Source organism: Triturus cristatus, chromosome 1_2 (assembly GCF_964204655.1).
Source record: "Triturus cristatus chromosome 1_2, aTriCri1.1, whole genome shotgun sequence".
Classification (NCBI taxonomy): domain Eukaryota; kingdom Metazoa; phylum Chordata; class Amphibia; order Caudata; family Salamandridae; genus Triturus; species Triturus cristatus.
This window is the reverse complement of record NC_140580.1, coordinates 293,545,731-293,566,509: the sequence shown is the minus strand read 5'-3', so window position 1 is coordinate 293,566,509 and position 20,779 is coordinate 293,545,731. Positions and strand designations below refer to the sequence as shown.

The following is a 20,779-nucleotide window of genomic DNA, read 5'->3' as shown; positions in this document are numbered from 1 at the left end:
TAGTAAGGGTCCCCTTGATCATCATGGTCTGGAGACAGGGTCGGAGAGTGATGAGGCAGGGGTGGAGAAGGTGGAGGGGGCGGAGGTGGAGAGGGTGGAGGAGGTGGGGAAGGCACTCTGAAAGGGGAGGTAGCAGTGTCCTTCCTCTTTGGAGGTGGAGGTGGAGCTGGTTTGGCCAAATGTCTCTTCTTTGAAGACAGTGTCAAATGTCCAGTTTTTGGATCCTTGGTAAGTGTCTTTTGCAGAAGATCCGGGGTGAATAGTTCTTGCGACACTGGTTGTTCGGTCGGCGCCGAGGTTTTCGGGGCAGACAGCTTTTTAGGCTTGTCTGTGCCGTGCTTTTTCGGGACCTCCGATTTTTTGTTCGGTGCCGAGAGAGGCTTCGGCACGGGAGTGTCGGCGCCGAGGGCCTTCTGATGTTTGGTCGGCACCGAGAGGCCGGGTTTCGACACTGAGGGCTTTGGTGCTGAGCTTGGTGTGGAGGTGGAGGCCGATTTTTTCTTCGGTGCCGACGGGTGTTTTTCGGGACCGCTGGTAGGCTGGCTCGAGCCCGAGCTGCCGGAAGGCTTATGAGGCTTCTTTACCGGGCCCGAAGGTGGGGTGTTAGAAGCAGTGTCCTTGGTCTTGCCTAGGCTCGAAGGCGAAGGCGTGACCGAAGCCTTTTTGGGTATCGGCGCGGGTGTGGGAGGGGGTATAGTACTCACGACCCTCTGCGCCGGGGTGATGTCCTCCACATCTGAGTCGTCGGCCTCGGAAGCACTGACGAGGTCGTCGTCATCTTCTTCGATGTTCTGCTGTCCCGGAGCTTCGACATCGTCCCCGAAGATGTCGACTGGAGCGGAGGTCGAGGAGTGCGCCATGTTGCGTCTGGCCCTTCGATCTCGAATAGTCTTTTTCGATCTAAAAGACTTGCAGGCGGGACAGTCTCGAGCCTCGTGTTCAGGGGAGAGGCAGAGGTTGCACACCTGATGAAGATCGGTGTGGGGGAATTTGGACCCACATCGAGGGCACTTCTTGAAGGGAGTTCTTTCCATCAGCCGAGACCGGAGCCGGGATAGGCCCGAAGGCCGCCGTCGACGACCGGAATCGGAAAAGTGTCGAAGAGAAGGTGATTAAGATGATTTATTATCTGAAGAATCTCGATGAGCGAGGATTTTGCGTCGATCGTTGAACTGGAAAAGTTCGGAACCGGAGCGCGAAGTATTACATCCGAGCCCGATGGCGGAAAAAACACAATCTGAGGATGGAGCCGAAGCCCATGCGCAATACGAACCAAAGGAGGAGTCTCCGACCTCGTGACTTCCAAAGACTTTCCAAGAGGAAAAACAAACTGCAAACATCCGGGCCCAACACCAGATGGCGATCTATGCACAGTGTATAATCTGCAGCTCATATGCCTCGAACATAATATTTTACATATCTGGGCCATGTAGTGGTAGGAAGTGTAGTGGGTGTGACTAAATTGTAGCACTAGGATGACGAAGTACAATGGAGTGTAATATACAACCACCTGAAAACATTTGTAGTGAATCTGGTGCTCCACTTCCCCGTCACTGTAACCCAGTATTAAGCAGTGGGCGGATTTGTTTCTATTCCATACCAATCACAATTCTTTTACATTTTGGGTAAGTTCAAGATTTATTTTTAGAGTTTTTGAGAATAAAAATGTTTTTGTGAATTACCCTGAAGTTTATATTCACATCTGAAACCAATTTCTGCCCTATTTGTTCATGGTTAAGCTGCGCAATGCAATTCTCCTGTCCCAAAGACATAAATCAACGGATAACTCTGAAAGATACTCACCCGCTGAACCGTTTATTCACTGCTCTGCGTATGGATTCGGCAGCCAACAGCTTCCCTGGGTGCGCAGATAACAATGATAAAGCTTGAGTGATTGTTGGACTGGTGATCTGTAAACCACATACTTCTCCAGCACCTTGGAGCATGGGAATGATGCATAACTCCCCACAGTGGAAGAAAACCTGATGAAGCAGAAGTATTTTAGCTACCAGTTAATAGTGTCAATACATTTTATTTTTTTATTAAATAAAAAAATCAGTGTGGCCTTCTAATCATACTGATAATTTGGGCCTATTTATAAACTGAATTTTGTTGTACTTTCAGTAGTACAGCAACAGTACTACTAAAGCTCTACAGGATGCTATGTTCAAACCTATGAGTGTTATTCTCCACCTCTCCTATCTTTTCTAAGGTGAGATCCTCACACATGCACGTTTTCTACTTAGTAGTTAATACAGGAGGGACGAGTGGAATGGCTGGAAAAAAGGCGTACTTACTAATAAATGGGAGGGGTTTACGGGGGAGTAAGGTAGGCTTTACATGCCTTTGGGGAGGAGTTTAGGAAAGGGCATGCACCCACCCACAAATGAGTGAGGCCATTACTATTCACAAACTGCACTTCTATAATTACTATGGCAAAAAAAGAGACCCAAAACAGTAGTAAATTACTCCAGCTCAGAGCTGGAGTTAGGCCCAGCACCACGCTTGGCTAACCACTGCTACTGCAACATCCTTCCAAAGACAATAGTGGAGGTAGGTACTAAAAATAAACCCAATAGGAAATAATGTAAAATTCAATATGACTTAATGTTAAAACAAAATTCAAAAATAAGACATTATCTAATTAACACACATACAACCTTTTTAGAATAAGTTAATGTAATATTAGTTTTTATTAAAATATAATTAAATTACTTTAATTACTTTACACAACACTTTTACTAATGCATAATAAAAAACGTTATTTTTTTACTGTTTGGAATTTTATTTAAACTTCAGAAAATATTTTTTTATTTCAGTAAATACATTTAAATTAAAGAGCTAATTACCATAACATGAAGAGCTAATTACCATAACATGAATATAACTTAACATATGTATTTGTAAAGCAAAAGATAACCAAGAAGGGTATCTAGGTGTTGAATAACAGATGTTTATTGTTACCCAACTCAATGGTACTCCTTTTATTGAATGCAGAAGAATAAAAGGCTGAGTGGGCCTGCCGGGATTTGAATCTGTGACCATGAGGTCAAACACAGTCCGCTACAATGGACACATTAGTCCACTAAGCCACCACACCCGGCATCAGTTAATTCAAAAGTTAAAATTTTTTGTATTTTGTTCTACATTTAAAAGAACCTAATTTACATTAATAAATAACATTAAAAATATTTTTACTCTTTTAAGTTAATTTTGTTTTTCCTTTCCCTTCTACTTTATCATGGGGAATCTCCACCCTGAATGTGGAGTCTCCCTATACTAAAGTATAGGGAACATTAAAAAATGTTTGTTAATCTTTATAATAAATTAGTAAAAATATTTTTGAGTTAAATATTATTTTATGACCCTGTATCCGGGGGCGCTAGAGAGCCCACGTTACGATGGTTGCACTTTAGTGCTGCTCTGCCATCAGGCATCAACATCCAACTAATATACGCACCATCAACTGCCATCTGTTTCGAAAACAAGCATGTGCAATGCAATCGGTATCGCCTTTGGGACCTTATTTGTATTTAGCTATGCAGCACATTAGCCTGGGTGCTGCAACATCTACTGTTCTTTAATATGGAGGGAAAGTAAGCACCAAAATGCATGACACGCCAGGTATGGGAACACATGGAGAGAAATATTGCCTTACAGCGGGAAATGGTATAGTCCAAAGCTCTGTTTTTAATATAAATTCAGGGCCTTCAGTGGTCATATCACTGAAAATACAAGATTTGAAAAAAATATTATTGTCTACGGGTGCTTGTGGAAACAATTTCTATGGACTGGAATCTAGAGCGTGCTAAAGTAATTCTGGTATTTTACTGACCTCTGCTGGTCGTTTTCTATCAAGAAAGTTAAATAGAGACAGTTGCCAGAAAAATAAAAAATAAAAAGTCCCTCAGTAAAAAGCAATTCTGGTATTTTACTGACCTCTACTTGTCGTTTTCTAACAAGACAGTTAAATAGAGGCAGTTGAACAGAAAAAAAAGTCGCTAAGCTGACGCAGACAAGCCCTAGGGCTCCTCTCCAGGGCTCACAAAGTACATACAAATATAAGTATATACTAAAGTATATACAAGAGGTTTCGAATGCTCGACCTAAAGAGGAGCAAGCCATGCCTGGATGGTGGTGAGAACTGGTGTACCCAGTAGCAGCACCTGGATGGCGTACAGGGCTGGGAGCACTTCGAGACTGCCCTCGTGGTGTGATATCGGTCAATACAACATGGCCGCGACCAGAGACCACTGAGTGGAGCATACGGCTGCCTGGCTGTCCTTGCTGCGGAGCCGGGCACTGAGGGTGCCGCTGCTGCCACAGGGGAAAGCCAACTTTGCAGTGGTGGCAAGAGTGCTGCTGCGACTGGTTGAACCTTGAGAGACGAGATACCGTAGTCTGGGGCGCCTGTTGGGCCCTAGTGAAGCCTTGCATTACTGTGAGGCCCAGTTGTGGGGGAAACTTCAAGGGATGATGCTGAGCGGAGAGGGCACACGATGCACCAAACCCGCTGGAGGAATTGTACAATTCCCGGAGAGGTAACGGGGACTGGGAGGAGGGCTGCAGCTGCTGTGTTGTCTTGCCTGGGTTATAGACATACAGCGGGAGCCGGCTGCCGAGCACTGTGACCTTGCACTCTGTTGCCCCCCTCTGCTGTGCAACTTCCGCTGAGCTCAGCAGAGGACTGCGACATGCAGCGGCCCAGTGGGACAGACACTGCAGATTGACAGAGACGCTGCAGGCCCCGACTGCCACAGGCTAAAGGGAGTTGAGAGCAGCGAAGGCTACTCGTGGGATGCAGGTGACCCTAGCAGAATTCTGAAGAGCAAAACTGATGGGATCGGCTCTTAGAGGCGCCCCTGCCCCCACACTGAGAGGAATGAATGGTAGCACACGGCCCGTCTGCATCTTAACGACGAAGATTCGTTGAGACCCCAAGGGGTAATACTCTAGGCACATCCCCCTACTTGACTGTGAACTTGCCCACTGGCTTATCAAATAACTGCTGGCGAACATAGAGTGCGCAATATGCACTTTGGTAGTGAGGGGGCTTGACCTAGCATTGAGAAGCCCTGATGACCTGCATCTGTGGAACATGTGGCTAACCCCCGATACTGTTTAAGTAACAGTAGGTGTGACACGCTCACCATGGGCAAAAGCGAAAGCAGCAATCAAAACTCACTTTTGAGTCACATTGCTCAGTGCATCTCCACGTCTCATCAGATACAGAACAGGACTTGCATACTTCCCCTCCTGCCTCTCTAGAAGTCACACTGCAAGCGATGCAGCAAAGTTTGCAATGAATTGATGACAAGATTGACGCCTTAAATCTCAGGATGGATTACATGGCAACCAAGCTAGATAAAGAAGCAGTGAATATCTACTGTTGAAGATGATATGCAGGCCCTCAATAGCAAATGTCTCAATATGGAAAAAGTATTAGAGGTGATCTGGGTCAATTATGAGGACTTGGAAGCACGCTTCCGCCAAAATAATTCCTTCAGTGAAGAATACGGTCCATACCAAAACTCATAATAAGCCATTTTAAGTTTTGATCATTTATCTTTGTCTAACTATGTAATGGTATGTTTTAGTTTGCTTAATATTTATCCATTTATATATTTATAGTGAGCAATAACATTTTAAATTGAAATGTTGTACATGAGAACAATAACAATACATATTGGTAATGGGCAGGTTAAATGGCTAACACAAATCAAAGTGTGTGAATATATTTACAGTTTATCTACCATGCAGCAGCATCTGTTTGCCACATTGCAAACAACCCAGATACACAGGTATGTTTTACAATAAAAGATTAATAAATTTCTAATATTTACAGTTTTGATTTAATTATGCTCATTAGTCATTCTTTGCCTTCTCGTCCCAGCAGATGGAAATGTAAGCTTCTTTTAAACTCTATGTGGGGGTAATGCTGAATATAAATACTGAAAACTCACAGAGAAAAGATATGGACTGTCACTTACCCTATTGGTACTATTTTCTGGCTCCAGCCACTTAGGGAGAACATCTGCAGCTTCAATCAACAAAAACTCCCCATCATTGTCTTCAATACTAAACAATAAAAAAGTACGAGTTATGCACGTTTTGTATGTAGGATGATTGACTCAAATTGGTATCCAAGAATAAACATCATCATCAATACTCTTTTTTACGGAAATGTGCCATAAAAGAACACGAAAATAAATACATTGAAAACACTAAAACAGTACAAATTATTACTTAAAAACATGCTCATTCTTTGTAAGTAATAGTAAGAAAAAAATTGGATAAAAATAGCCAGCCGTCATATAGATACAGTAAAATGTAATTACAAATTGGTAAAACTTCTTCAGCATTACACATATTATTAACCTGCTAAAGTGGCAAGACACTACATAAACTTCAGTAATTAATTAATGTTTATCATCTCAAACATAAGATGCAGCTTTAACCATAAGTACCAGGTAATATAACATTGTGGCAGCTCAGCCTCTACAGTCCTTCCAGTAACTGGTAGGGGATATGTTGTTGCCTAATTCGCCACATTGCAAGTAAATATCTTAAAACAGCAAATACTATTTTCTGGCTGGTATCCTATAGGTCTCCATATGCGGAGTAGTACCTAATATCCTACAAATTGGAATGAGACATTTTGAGCCTTGCTATATTTTGGGCAGAAGAGAAGGGGATGAATCACTGATTCTGAGACTAGTCCACGGGACAGGCAGTCCCGACCTACTAATCTATCAGAGTGGTCCCATTTGTTGGTATGTACACCGTGGTAAAATCCCAACTCTGAATTGCACATAAAGCTTCCTAGCCAAGCTGATTTCAATATCGTCTACAAACTACTCGGATTTATAAAAGTCCTTTAGCTGCAGGAAGGTATTAGTCAAGGTGCCCATGGTTGAACTGGTCATAAGGCGACCTGATTTAAAGTTTTCAAAACTCCTTTGAAGGTCCATTATGTTAATTAAGATACCACCCCCTGGGTTCTTCCCAGAGCCTTTCTTTCCCCATGCTTCTGAAAGTGTCTCCGACATGTTTTATCCATGGGTGATCGCCTGCCCTGGCATACCAAGTATCTCTTCTAACACTCTGCAATAGGAGAGCAGCTTGGGGGTTGCCCAGGCTCTTCTCCAGTACAATATTGTTCTAATAGCAATCCCTTCAGAAACTGGCCTAAGGGAGTAGAGGGGTATCGACCAGGAGTCACAAAAACTTCCTCAGAAATAATTTTCTGCTACTGCTACTGGCAGCCTTATGTCCCCAAAGACCTGCACCGTAAAGAGTCGAGTCCAATGCTTGGTAAGTGGTTAATTTTGTGTTGCCGGAGAAAGAGGTTTGCAGAATGGTCCCCAATGAACCTACAGCAGCCCACCAATATGTTGCTCCAATTTAAGTCTTCGTTTGGCAATGTGTGCTAACCAGTCCATCCGCTTATTAAGGGTAATCCCAAGATATTCAAATATTTGTTACCAGTTCTAATTGAGTCCCATTCACAGTGGGGTTGGATCGCTTTGTGTGACATGGATTAAATGCCATATATTTTGTTTTCCAACAATTTTCCAAACCCATCTGTGTGCAAAAACTGCTGAAATCATCCAATATCCTCTGAAAACCCATGTGTGACTTGGACAATAGGAGGGTGTCTTCCGCAAAATTTAGTGCAGAGACCTTCATATTAGCTAGCCTAGGACCTTTGTTAACACACATTCAAAAGGGCAACCATATCGTTAACATACAATGTAAAGAGTGTTGGGACAAGGATACAGCCCTATCTGACACCTCTATTAACTGGGAATGGTTCCGTCACTTCTCCTAGCCAGCCACATGTAACTTGTGCAAAGTTCTGATCATAAAGTCTTTCAATAGCTATACGAAGATAAGTTGGAACTCGCAAGTCAGACAATACATGCCACAAAACTTTTCTGGGGACTACGTCAAAAGCAGATCTTGAATTTACATACACCATATACAGTCTACCAACCTCAAGAACAACAGTTTTCCAGTATAGTACCTGCAGCCTGAAAACTTGATCATCAGTGGATGTACAATTAGTAAAACTTGTTTGCAAGGAACTTAGAATATCATTGGCCTCCATCCACTCTAGCAAACTTTCTAGGATACCTGTGCTAAACAATGTTTGCATGATGTCAATAAGACTAGTGAGCCTGTAATTGGTTGGCAACACAGGGGAACCTTTATATTGATGGGAATAATTTTGGCCCTGGCCCAGGATACAGAAAGAGGCATCCCTTTCATAATACGGTTAAACAATAGTGCAAAATATGGGCCCCAAACATCACTCTTAGCCAGTACCAAGTCGCCAGTTTCTTATCAATACCAGGGCCTTTGTGAGGAACAATCTTCTTAATGGCTGAGATCACTTCCTTCCTTGTAATGATGGAGTACAGTTCCCTTGAGGACCCTTCCCCTGGGAATGTCACGGGGAGAATCTGCACTGATATTGGTGAGACACGATCTCCTGACACCAGGAAATAAAGGCTTGAGAAATTCGCACTCCAGACACCTGCAGCAATTTTCATTTCAATGATAACATAGCCCTCTTTTTTTCCCCCCCCCAACGACTACTAGATTCCAGAATGCGGAATTATTGCTTTCTCTAGCGGCAACTAGTAAGGCCTCCCATCTCCCTTGATCCCATTCCTTCTTAGCATTACTAACAGCCTTTTTTATAGGCCTCTCTTTTAGCTTGGATTACACATCTATCTCGTTGCTTAATCTAATTAATGCAAGCTTGGCATCTCTACAATAACTACTGAACCACAAGAAGGGTTTATTCTGGCTCCCACATATTTAGCTTCTACATAAAAGAAGTTTCTCAGACCTTTAAACAATTGGATTATGAATCTTCCCAATCCTGGCTATTGATGCTTCCTGGTTCATAAGGAGGTCTAGATTAGTCAAGTCCCCAAGACTCCTCTCTACCAATTTATAAATGGACTTAACTGATTCCTGTGAGCGGGCTATTGTGCTCCATCTAATTCTACGCCTATTTTTTTTAAACAGAGTTTTATATGGCGCAAACTTGACCCGAAGGTATCGGGCATCGGGTATCTGAGTGCTTTACACGAGCACCAGTTGCATCACATGAGGACACATTCATTTCTGTTTGCCCAGAATCACAGGATGTTGCACGTCCTTGCCGAAACTCAAACCCAGTTCTCCATGTTTGAGGTCGACTGCCCTAGCCATTAGGTGCCAACCATTAAAGGGTTCTAGTCTGGTGACTGTCTTCCCTACTAACGGGAAGAGCCATATCAAGTACGAGGGCATTATGATCGCTATCATGCCTTAATGTAATCGCCATTGACTGTAAGGTAGGACCAAAGTCTAACTTCAACTAGTACCTAGTCTATTAGACTAGTACTTTGGGTCCAATTGAAAGTATGCCTCCCTTCCCTGTCTGATGGGGTTCCCCCATTACATGCAGGCAAGCACTGTTTTAAGGTCAGGGCATTTATTTGTAGGGCAGAGGAGACCACTTATTTATGGGGTGAATGGAGTAGATCAGAGCCTATCGTCATCCTGCGCTAGATAATTAACGCTGGTATCCAACTGCTCGAATTGACAATTAAAGTCACCGCCCACTACTTTATCGGCTACCTCCAGGCAGAGTTGCAGTGTGGGAAGTGAGCAATTCGATCGTTGTTGATTCCTGTCTGTTACCCGTAGGTCTTTAGTAAATGTTATAGACATTTAAAAAAAAGAGCTTAGATAGAAATTAGTGCTTTACACATAAGATGCCATTCGATGCTATACAGCCAAGCGGAGTGCTGACCCAAGTCATCAACCCCCGGGGGGGTATACCCCTTCCCCTAGCTGCCGCCTCCTTTGAAGCCTGTCCGTTGCACTTTCGTAATTACCCAGGTTTCTTGTAAATGGCAACGGTCGAACTAGTTAATAAATAGACCCCAGTCCACACAATCTAATTTGGACCCTAAGCCAGCAACATTCCACAAAAGGACCCTAAATGGGGGACAGGATTAAATAACTCATAGCCTCTCCATAACCCCTTCTCAATTTGCTGTATCTTTCAAAGTATAAATAACTGGGTCCAAGAAGTGGTCCCTGGATGTGGGCTTCCCATTTCCACAAGAGTTGCTAGGTTTCTTAGTATTAGACTCATCCAAAGTTAATGGTGGACCAACTAAAACTCCAACCCGCAATCCACAGGGCCTGGTTTAGGGCAAGTCGCTATCAAATAGAAGTTTCAGATACTACCTAATTGGGGATTAAAATGAGGCACCATATGTTGGTTGATTTTAGCTCTATTTTTAAAGATCGGATTGGGGCAATTTACCTTGCTCCCTCCCCCATTTTGCAAAGCACAACAATAGGACAGCCTTTCCATGTCCCTTCGAAAGGGGGAGTACGCTTTATGCCCCCTTTAGTCAAGACGTTAAGTCAACTTCCTCCAGTACTTCAAAACGATTGGAGAAAGGAATGCTATAAATTCCCCTAAAACATTGTGGGCCATTCAAAGATGGATTTGCACTAGGCTGGTATTGTGACAGCAGCAAAGAGTGGGTGTGTCTAACAAAGAGATTAGGTTTATAAAAATAACCCAAGGGTCAAATGGCAATTTTCGACTCCCCTTCCTGTTTATGCGCACCATCAAATAACTCATGTACCATATGCAGTCCTTTCAAATTAACAATTACACAGTCATCTGGGCAATTCACCTGGCCCAATCCACCCCACCCTGCATGTGAACTGTATATTATAAGCCACTGAGACAGGACAATTTTCGTTTCTCACAAGCCAGTTGGGGGGGGGGGGGGGGGGGGGGGTCAATTTGCTCAACTGTGGCACCAGTATTGCTGTAAGTTCAGTGCACAAGATACCCTTGACTCTGTCCACTAACTCCTCCACTAGTTGAGCCATCCATCTTGATTGAGTAACAAAGCCCCTTCCAGCAGATGTCCCTTGGAGCTGCGCCACAACACTGGTATTGGATAAGGTTTCGGCTTGGGCGCCTGGTGTTTATTCCGTACCATCCTCTTAGGTTTTTTGTTGGCACTCAGCAGGGCATGCAATAGGTGAGAGTACCCCATTAGGTACGCTAGACAATTAGTCAAAAGCCCCATTGCTCAAGCTAGTGACAGCCTCTGGGGTACCAATGGCAGCAACTGAGTCGCATGGGCTGACTAGTAAATGGGAAGTCGCCCCTGCACCCAGGGACAATCTTCTCTCAGTCAGTTCGATTTCTGTTGATACAACCCTTCCCGCCCTCTGTAGCATCCAATCTAATTATGTAGTTTTAGGGGGTGAAGGGACAGCCTGGGGCCCTCCAGCACACTTTTGCTTGCCCATTTGTCCTGAACTATAAAAAGCACCACTTGCAAAAGGAAGAGGTCGACCTTGAAGCTGGGGAACCAGGTTCAAGTCTAGGCAGGAATGCTCCACATCCTGTGATTCTGGGCAAATCACTTAATCTCCTCTTGCCTACTGAAAATTAATGTGTCTCTCTGTAACGCAACTGGTGCTCATGTAAAGTGCTCTGATACCTTTGGTTCAAGTTCGTGCTATATAAAACTGTAAAAAAAGAAAAGAAATTAAAAAAGAAGAAAAACAGGCATGTGGCAGCTGCCCTATTTTCAGTAAGTGCCTGTGTTGTATGCAAGTGGAAATTAGGGAAGGCCAACTGAAGTCAGACTAGGCAGCAGTTTAGTCAGTGTGAGTAAACTGCTAGAAAAAATTAATGAAAACACAATCACCCAAATTCCAGAGGACAGCTTTAAGGGAGGCGGCCCAGCCCAGCCTTGTCCGGCTGCAGATTGGCACAGACAGGCCCGCCATTGGCCCAGGTGCATCCCACTTTTAAGCACAGTTCTGGTGCTCCAGGTAGTAGCAGAGAGGTGGTAGCAGTGAGTTATGGGGATTATGGTCCTCCAGCAGTAGTTGGCAGTTCCAGGGCTCTCCCCCAGCAGATTCCAAACAGCAAGAAGTGTCCCAAATGCAGCGGGGGATGCGGCATGCTTTTAAGCGCGATTTTGGTACTCCAGGTGGTAACAGAGTTATGGGGATTGTGGTCCCCCAGCGGTGGTGGGCAGTTCAACGGCTCTTCCCCCAGGTGATACCAAACGGCAAAAATACTTTATGTCCATTAATTTCGTTCTATTTACCTAGTCATTTATTTACTGGACTAGTGTCCTTATAATACAATTTGTATGTGTTGAAAATCAAATATATATAAAGACAAGAAGAGACAAATATTTATGATTGTCATAAGACATTCAAACATTAAAACTCACATCCCCTTCCCTAAATAAACAAGCATTGCAATGGAATAGGTCTCATATTTACGAGAGTTTGAGCTATTGGCATTATAAAGGACAATGCCTTTTATTTATGTGTTCATTTTTAAAACATAAATAAAAGGCATTGTCATTTACAATGCCAATAGCTTAAACTCTCGCAAATGGGAGACCTATTGCATTGCAAATGTTTGTCATTATGCTGCCCTCGGAGGGAGAGGTAGTGGTTCAGTGGTCACAGCTGCCGACTTGAGAGCTGGAGACCTGTGTTTGAGCCTGGGCGTCAGCTCAACATTCTTCAATTCTTAGCAAAGCATTTAATCTCCTGCCCAGGATCTAGCAATTTAAATTATAAATATATAAACAGAGATCTCTCGGAGGGGCAGTCAAGCAGTGTTGGAGGGGTTGGGAGGTGAGGGAGAGAAATAAAAACAAGCCACAAGAAGGACATGGATGGAGGAGGGAGGGAGGGGGAAAGCCAGAAACACGCCAGACAAGCGAGCCGAGACCCTGCACAAGACGACTTATCTGACAACCAAGGGGGTGCAGACGGATGCAATGACGATCTGAAGGAAATTCTAGTGTCAAATCCAGTCTGCACACCATCAATGGCAAACTAGACCTTATGGCGAATTGCCTCTACCGCATGAAGAAGGTTGATCAACATAAAGACAGAATAGACAACCTAGAAACCAGGGTCTCTGAGGCGGAGGACAGACAGGTCACTTCAAGTGAACAACTCCTGCTCATGGATAAGGTACTGGAACTCACAAAAGCGGAGAACGAAGACTTGGAGGTGAGATCGAGGCGCAATAATATCCAAATTATTGGCATTTCATAATTCACAAATATAGATTTTTAAAAAAGGATACCGTGGAGGCCATGCTTTGTGAACTCTTTGGGCACTTTCTCTCACCAGTATTTATTGAGGAAAGAGCCCACCGCACTCTGGCGCCCAGACCGCCCCACTGGGACCAACTCAAGACCTATTAGCGGCCCACTTGCTCAACTATAAGGACCAAGATGCAGTCCTATGTCAAGCCCGAGAACAGAGGGACATACATTTCCAAGGTAACACGCTGTTGTTCTACCTGGATTTTACACCTTCCGTACAGGCAGCAGGCAGAGAATTTCTCCGCACCAAAAAGCTACTGCAAAAACTAAATGTTACCTAGGCCCTTCTATATCCCGCCAAACTATGCATCACACAAAGCAGTGAACTGCATCATTTCACAGATACGAAGGCAGCTCGTAAATTTGCCAAACTCATAATAATCCCACATGCTAGGGAAGAAGGAAACATGGATGACATCGAGCAGAATGGCACCTTTCGGACTGATTGACTAATACTTCAGCCTTCTCTTCACCAGCCTACAACGCGTCTGGATGTTCTCTTCACTGGAGATCCCATGCTGGTGTATCGGTCTAACTGATGCACCGGGTGCCTCTATTCCATCACCGACATGCCATTGGTACAGCTCATGGGGCACATCTGCCCCTAGACCATCCAGTCTTGTTAAGATTGGGCAGTTTGCCTTGCTCGAGTCCGCCTCCAAGGATGACTCCAACACATGATGTTCTACGAGGGAATGGGTTCAGGGAAGGGGGTGGTTCTTTGAATTCGGCTATGTTTGGGAGCGGAAGTGGGTGAGTGTGGGTTATCAAGTTAATATTTGAGTTTGTCTTTTACTGCTTTTCCTTCCAGCAGAGCTTCTGCACGGCATCTGACAATGTTGTTTCATTTGGGCAGCATATCCCATACAAACCTGATAAATCAACACGTCTTCTGTACTCCAGGAAGCCACATTCTCTCCCATCTGGCATCTGCTTCACCATAAATGACTGAGGTCTGACATCTATTTTTTTATCTCTACTCACACACCACCATGACCACTACAATTAGGTGCCTTACCTGGAACATGAAGGGACTTAATAACCAGCGCAAAGCGAGGCTAGTCCATGCCTACATAACAGGACATCGTATGGATATACACTTTCTTCAAGAATTACGTCTCACTTCTTCAACAGCCTCTCGCCTGAAACCTGGTTGGTGCACAGACACACATGCAGTCCTATACTCTAATTAGGCACAAGAGACTGCCATCTTGCTACGTAGGGCCATACCATGGCACTTGACCCACACTATAAATGATAGAGACGGGTGGTTCACTATAGTTATACTTAATTCAGTTTATGGTCCAAATCATAACAGCCCAGATTTCTTTGCGGCCGTGTGGCGCCAACATGGATCCAGGTGCGATAATATGAGGGGGGGGGGGGTCACTTCATGTCATACTAGATCAAGCACTAGATCGCTACGGTACATCCCACCGCCCAATCCCAGCGCCGCTGCACAACTGCATGCCCTTATTTTATTTTTTTCATAGTTTTATATAGCCCGAACTTGACCAGAGGGTATCAGGTATCAGAGCACTTTACATGAGCACCAGTAGTGTTACACAAGGACACATTCATTTTTGTTAGGCACGGGGAGATTACGTGATTTGCCCAGAATCACAGGATGTTGAGCGTCATTTCCGAGACTTGAACCTGGTACCCCAGATTTGAGATAGACCGCCCTAGCCGTTAGGCTACATTCTCCCCCAAATGACGGATAATTTCCTTGTAGATGTCTGGTGACACAACCATGGGCGAACTATGGAGGGTACATATTTCACATCCAGCACATAGTCCCGTTTAAACTACTGGCTCATTTCCCGTGATGCACTCACATGGACAACTGAGGTCTCCCATCAAGCCAGAACCTTATCAGACCACGCCCCTGTCCTAATTGAATTCCCCTTTTGGTTGACTAGATCACATGCATTCACTTGGCGGCTTCCACGTGGTGACTTTCGTGATTCTGTTTTTCGTGCTGAGGTACACGCGGACATACTTGAATTTTTTTAACTCAACAAATGCTCTGTCTCCTCCCCTTCTGTTCTGTGGGAAGCCTTTAAGGCTGTGATGTGGGGAATGTGCATTGCAAAACAGGCGGGCGTCCTCAAAGCAATTAGGTTTAAATCTTCTTATTGCAATTTTTATGGAAACAATCAAACAACGCCAAAGAAAGACTTTGCATCATCTTAGGCTATATACAGCCCTGTATTTGTAATACCCATACAGAAGTCAAAAGGGCACAATTCCCTCCCCCCCTCCCCATACCTCCCCCCACCCTCCATTCACCATGTTGTATGATATCCTTCAGAGTCTTGAAATTGTGATAGTGCCGGTTAGTCTTTGTCTGGAGCGGTAGAGGCACCAGTCTCTGGCAAACATAGTAGGCGTAGGTATTTAGGGCACGTAAGTTTGCGGAATTCAGGTGTAAGTAGTGACAAGAAAGGCTGCCATAATTTCCCAAAGGCCGAGCCCTTTCCGGACAACATGAGTGTTATTTTCTCCATCCCCAGTATATGCCATAAATGTTGAAGCCAACCTGTATGTGTAGGAATCTGGGGGGATCCTCCAGTGAATGAGGATGTTTTTATAGCTGTTCCCAGGGCTAGTTCAATCTGACACCCTCTTCTAGACTTTAAGGGATATGTACGTGGGTTTGGCACCCCTAAGAACACGGTAAGCTGGGAATCTGGGTAGATGAGTATCCAGGTGCATATCAATCTCGTTCAGTATCTGAGTCCAGTACTGTTGTAGGTGCTTGTATAACCACAGGATATGTACCAGCGTACCTTGCTCCTCGCTAGCAGTCTGAACTTTGCTTAGGATCAACCTAATGTATTCGCACTGGTGTGTAGTACCAATACGTAACCACTTTCGTCAGGGTTTCTGTCAGCCCCGTGTTACTCGCTCTATGTCTTGCTCTGTAGTATATTCCCTCCCATTCCTTGTTGCTCAATTCCCTCCCAATAACAGCTCGCGTTGTATGCGCGTTTGTGTCGTGAATTAAGTGTCATGTATAGATCGGAGATCAGTTTCTTATCAGAAGCCCTGGTTATAAGCCACTTTTTGTATTGTGTAAGGTGTCTCTGTGCATGGGGTCTATTTTGTGTTTGTAGTGCCCAGGGTCGGAGTTGCAAATATTGGAGCCTCTCCGATTCGGATATCCCGTAATCTGACTTGACCTGCTGAAAGGAGAGCACTCCTTTTATGTAAAAACGATGTCCAAGGGCATGGCACTCCGAGTTGCGCCATTGCACAAAAGTAGACTCACTCACCCCTGGTCCGAATTCTGGGTTGCCGAAGAGTGGGGTTAGGAGGGAAGGAAAGGTAGTTAAGTTGTGTTTGGTGCTAGTCGGGTCCCATGCCACCATTATTGTGTGAGTTATAGGGGACAGGTACTCCTATTTGGTTTTTAAGAAAATAAACCTTTTGGAGAGATGTGCCTGCCACCCCAATCTTGAAACAACCAGTGCTTCTCAGATTCGGTTCGGCTCCATTCCACAAGTGGTCTCAATTGTGCTGCGTAGTAGTATAGTTGAAGGTCAGGGATCCCCAACCCTCCCTTGCTGGGCGGTAGAAAGCGAATAGCTTTTTCCATTCGCGGTTTTCGATCTTGACAGATAAATTGCAGGATCTCTGCCTGCAACTTGCAGATCAGACCGGGAGGAAGCCGCAAAGGAAGTATTTGAAACAAATACAGTATTTTGGGGAGGACAGTCATTTTAATTGCGAATACTCTCCCTAGCCATGAGATTGGATAGTGTTTCTACCGTTGAATGTTAAATACCACAATGAAGGGAGCGCCGTATTCAGTAATCAGTATTTGCAAATGCAAACTTGTTCCCAACTGATTCAATCAAAAAGACAGATTTCCTTGATTCCACAGATCCACAATTTATTGCACGTCACTTTAGGATAGTGTTTTCACAATGATTATGAGAGTTCATCAATATTAATTGACAAGCTTGTAGCAGTTCATCAACAGAAGTTCCTAATAAATTCAGCCAACGCGTTTCGTCCACCGTAGGACGTAATCAGGGCTATAGTTCAGTGTTCTTTCTGTGTAACTTCTTCCTTTCACGCAAAAGGTTCAGATTTTTATTTTGATTTATTCTTCTAAAATAATGGTTTCCAAAATGTCACGAGCACTGTATTTCATTAGGTCATCCGTGCCTACTAAATTCCCAATCAGCAGTTCTTACATATATCCGCATCCAAATTCAACAACGATTTCCCTGTAAACAGCTATTACAGTGGTCTTGTAAAAGCATCTTATTTATTTGCAGTCCAATCACAAGATCAGGTGCTTTCAGGGTGTGTGACGAGGGGTCTGCCCATGACCCACAGAGAGTTGACGATTCGGACTTGTTTCCCACTCATGTTACCCTCTCCTCGATTTCTGCTGCTGATGTCAGATACCGCGACGTGCACTGTGCCTTTAACGATCTGGAGCACCAAAATCCTGGACTGCGACATGTGACCTGGTCACATGCACCTATCCAGAAGGTGGCAACTGATCAGTCACATCTAAACCCCAGGGTCCAATCCAGTGGCCCTAATATGGTGCTACAGAAGCTCCTTCCTGGTGAGGACCCGGATGCCTATCTTTTGAATTTTGAAAGGGCTGCACGTGCCTGTTCCTGGCCAGAAGACAAGTGGCCTTTCTTCTTAGCACCCCTCCTAACTGGAGAAGCGGAGGCTGCGTATCAAGTGGCCAACCCCACAGGAAACACTCCCTACACGTGATAAAACGAGTCATTCTAGATCATCTCGGAATGGATCCAGAAGCGTATCAGATACAATTTAGAAAAGAAAGAGGAACACCAGGGGAGAACCCAAAAACCCTGTATTTCAGGCTAAAAGCCGCTGCCGATAAGTGGCTTAGACCTCTCGAACACACCAAAGAGGAAATAATGGAGCTCATTTACCTCGAGCAGTACTTAGAGGCGTTACCCTATCCCACACAGCGCTGGTTGAAACAGCATCCACGCCTTACTGTCGAGGAGGCCGTGACTATGCCACAACGTTGGCAAGAGCCCAACCCCATGCTTTACCGGGAGAAAGCACCCTAAACAGGACCACCATAACTCCGCATAAGGTCGAAAGAAAGCCGGTAAAACAGTCATCCGAGCCTCCTCGGGCTCGACTCCGGCCTGATCCTCTCTCCAACAAAGGTCCCCAGTATTTTGACTGTGGGGAGTGGGGCCACATCGCCCGCTTCTGCCCCCTCAAGAAACCACCAGATGAACCCATGGACGCTAGCTGTATTCCGTCTACTGTTTTTTTCACCAAAGAGAAGGGGCCTTGCTTCTACGCAAGTGTCAAGATAGAAGGGAGAGAGGTAAAAGCATTGTTGGATTACGGTTGCCGACAATCGGTTGTTCTCGAGTCCCTGATAAGCCCCTCTGCTCTCCTGACAGACTAATGGATGCCCATACGGTGTGTTCATGGGGATGTCCGTACCTATCCAGTAGTGTCCCTCCCTATTTCTCTCTCGAGAGGTAGGACTATCCAGGGCAAACTAGGAGTGTTACCCGACTTGCCAGAACAGCTGATCCTGGGATTAGATAACCCTTTGTTTTTACACCTCCTGAGGGTGACCGTACAACCTTCTAAACCTCAACCACAAGAACAGCCTTCCTTCCTAACCCAAGCCCCCTGGCTCTCTGACCGCAGCTTTAAATACAACCAAGAGCATGATCCAACCCTCCAAGCTGCTTGGTCTCACGCAAGTCAGTCAGCCTTGTTACCCCAGCCAGTCTTTCCTCTTTTCCATTTATATAGGACAGGGAAACCCGGGGACTCACCCCAACTCCTAGTACCCCAAACGTTCAGGAAACAGATCCTGTTTTTTGCCCCCACACACTTGCTTGCAGGACACTGAGGGGCACAAAAAACTACAGAGATGGTGTTACAACACTTTTATTGGCCGAGTATCTATTCCAGTATCACAAAATACTGCCAGGAGTGTGAGGTCTGTCAACGTAAGAAAACCCGACAGACCGCCTGCGGTTCCCCTTCAGCCTCTTCCAATTATCGGAAGACCTTTAGAACACGTAGGAATGGACCTTATAGGCCCCTTCCCTCGCACTAGAAAAGGCAATCAATACGCACTAGTCATAGTTGACTATGCCACCCGGTATCCCGAGGCCTTACCTTTGCGTGCCCCCACAACCACCACCACAATTAGTGACAAACTCCTAGAATTGTTCTCACGTGTGGGGTTCCCTAAGGAAATTTTAACAGACATGTCTTTTGTTTCACGCTTAATGAAGCAAATTTGTAAATCGCTTAAGATTTCCCACATCAGGGCCTCGGTATATCACCTTCACACTGCTGGTCTCTGCGAGTGCTACAATGCCACTCTGAAGCTTTCCCTTAAAAAACATGCTTAGTGTTGAGGGCCGCGAATGGGACATGCTCCTTCCTCTGGCTCTTTTAGTAGTACGAAGCCAGGTGCAAACTAGTTTAGGCTGTTCACCATTCAAACTACTTTATGGGAGACGGCCTCGACACTTATTGGAAATCACCATAGAGGCCTGGGAACAAGAAAAACAAGAGGAAACCCGGTCTTTTCTAGATTACATCTGCATCTATAAACTGAAAGACTTCGCAGAGGCGAATCTGGAAAACCTCAAACCAAACAACAAATACTACATAATATAGGAAGAAAATGGCGACAGCTCGCCGTAGGTGACTGGGTAATGGTCCTCCTACCATCCAGTCTGTCCAAGGTCCGATCCGAATGGAAGGGTCCTTTCCGCATAGTAAAGAAAGTCGGATTGACCACTTATGTGATACAGTTCACTGCAAAAAAATCCCAGATGTATCATATCAACCTTATAAAGAAATGGTTGGGACTCATTCCTCAGAATGTTCAGATCACCGCCCCCTCTGAAAAAAACAACTGCACCTTAGAACAGTTAATTGTAAACAACGCCTTATCTAGTACCCAAAAGAAGTCCTTATACGCTGCTTTGTTACCCTTTGCTTCTTTGTTTTCCTATCTTTCCGGGAAAACAACATTGGTAGAACACACTATTTCCACTCTCCCCGGGAAGACGTCAAACAAAGGCCCTATCGAATACCCGCAGCACGGAGAGAGGCCATTAAAAAGGAGGTTGAGAGTATGCTGGAGATGGGAGTAATAAAACCCTCCCAAAGTGAATGGTTGTCTCCGATAGTCCTTGTACCAAATCTGGATGGCTCTGTCCGGTTTTGCATTGATTTTCGGGCCGTTAACAGCATCTCTAAGTTTGACTCCTACCCTTTACCCCGAGTTGACGAACTTATAGAGAAGCTCGGAGATGCCCAATACATAACCACCCTCGACCTCACTAAGGATTATTGGCAGGTGCTCCTCAAAGCCCAAGACCAAGAGAAGACGGCTTTTTCTACGCCGATGGTTCTTTACAAATTTACCGTCTAACCCCTGCTACCTTCCAAAGACTCATGAACACAGTGCTAGCAGACCACCAGGAGTATTCATCAGCTCACATCGTCATCTACAGTCACAGTTGGGACCTTCATGTACACCACTGTCAACAGGTGTTTCGGGCGTTGGAACTGGCAGGACTTCACATCAACGCCAA

At 44.8% G+C, this 20,779-nt stretch overlaps 1 protein-coding gene across 6 annotated transcripts in view; it reads right to left on the bottom strand.

Moving 5' to 3' along the window:
• The window catches only part of ECD (ecdysoneless cell cycle regulator), a 444,921-nt gene that overhangs the window by 351,023 nt on the left and 73,119 nt on the right, over positions 1-20,779 (bottom strand). For all 6 annotated transcript variants that reach the window (XM_085603785.1, XM_085603784.1, XM_085603781.1 and 3 more), the window contains 2 exons: positions 5,991-6,078; positions 1,804-1,982 (listed from right to left, as the gene is read on the bottom strand). In XM_085603785.1, the coding sequence (XP_085459911.1) occupies positions 1,804-1,982; positions 5,991-6,078 (267 nt within the window). The remainder of the gene's footprint in view (positions 1-1,803; positions 1,983-5,990; positions 6,079-20,779) is intronic.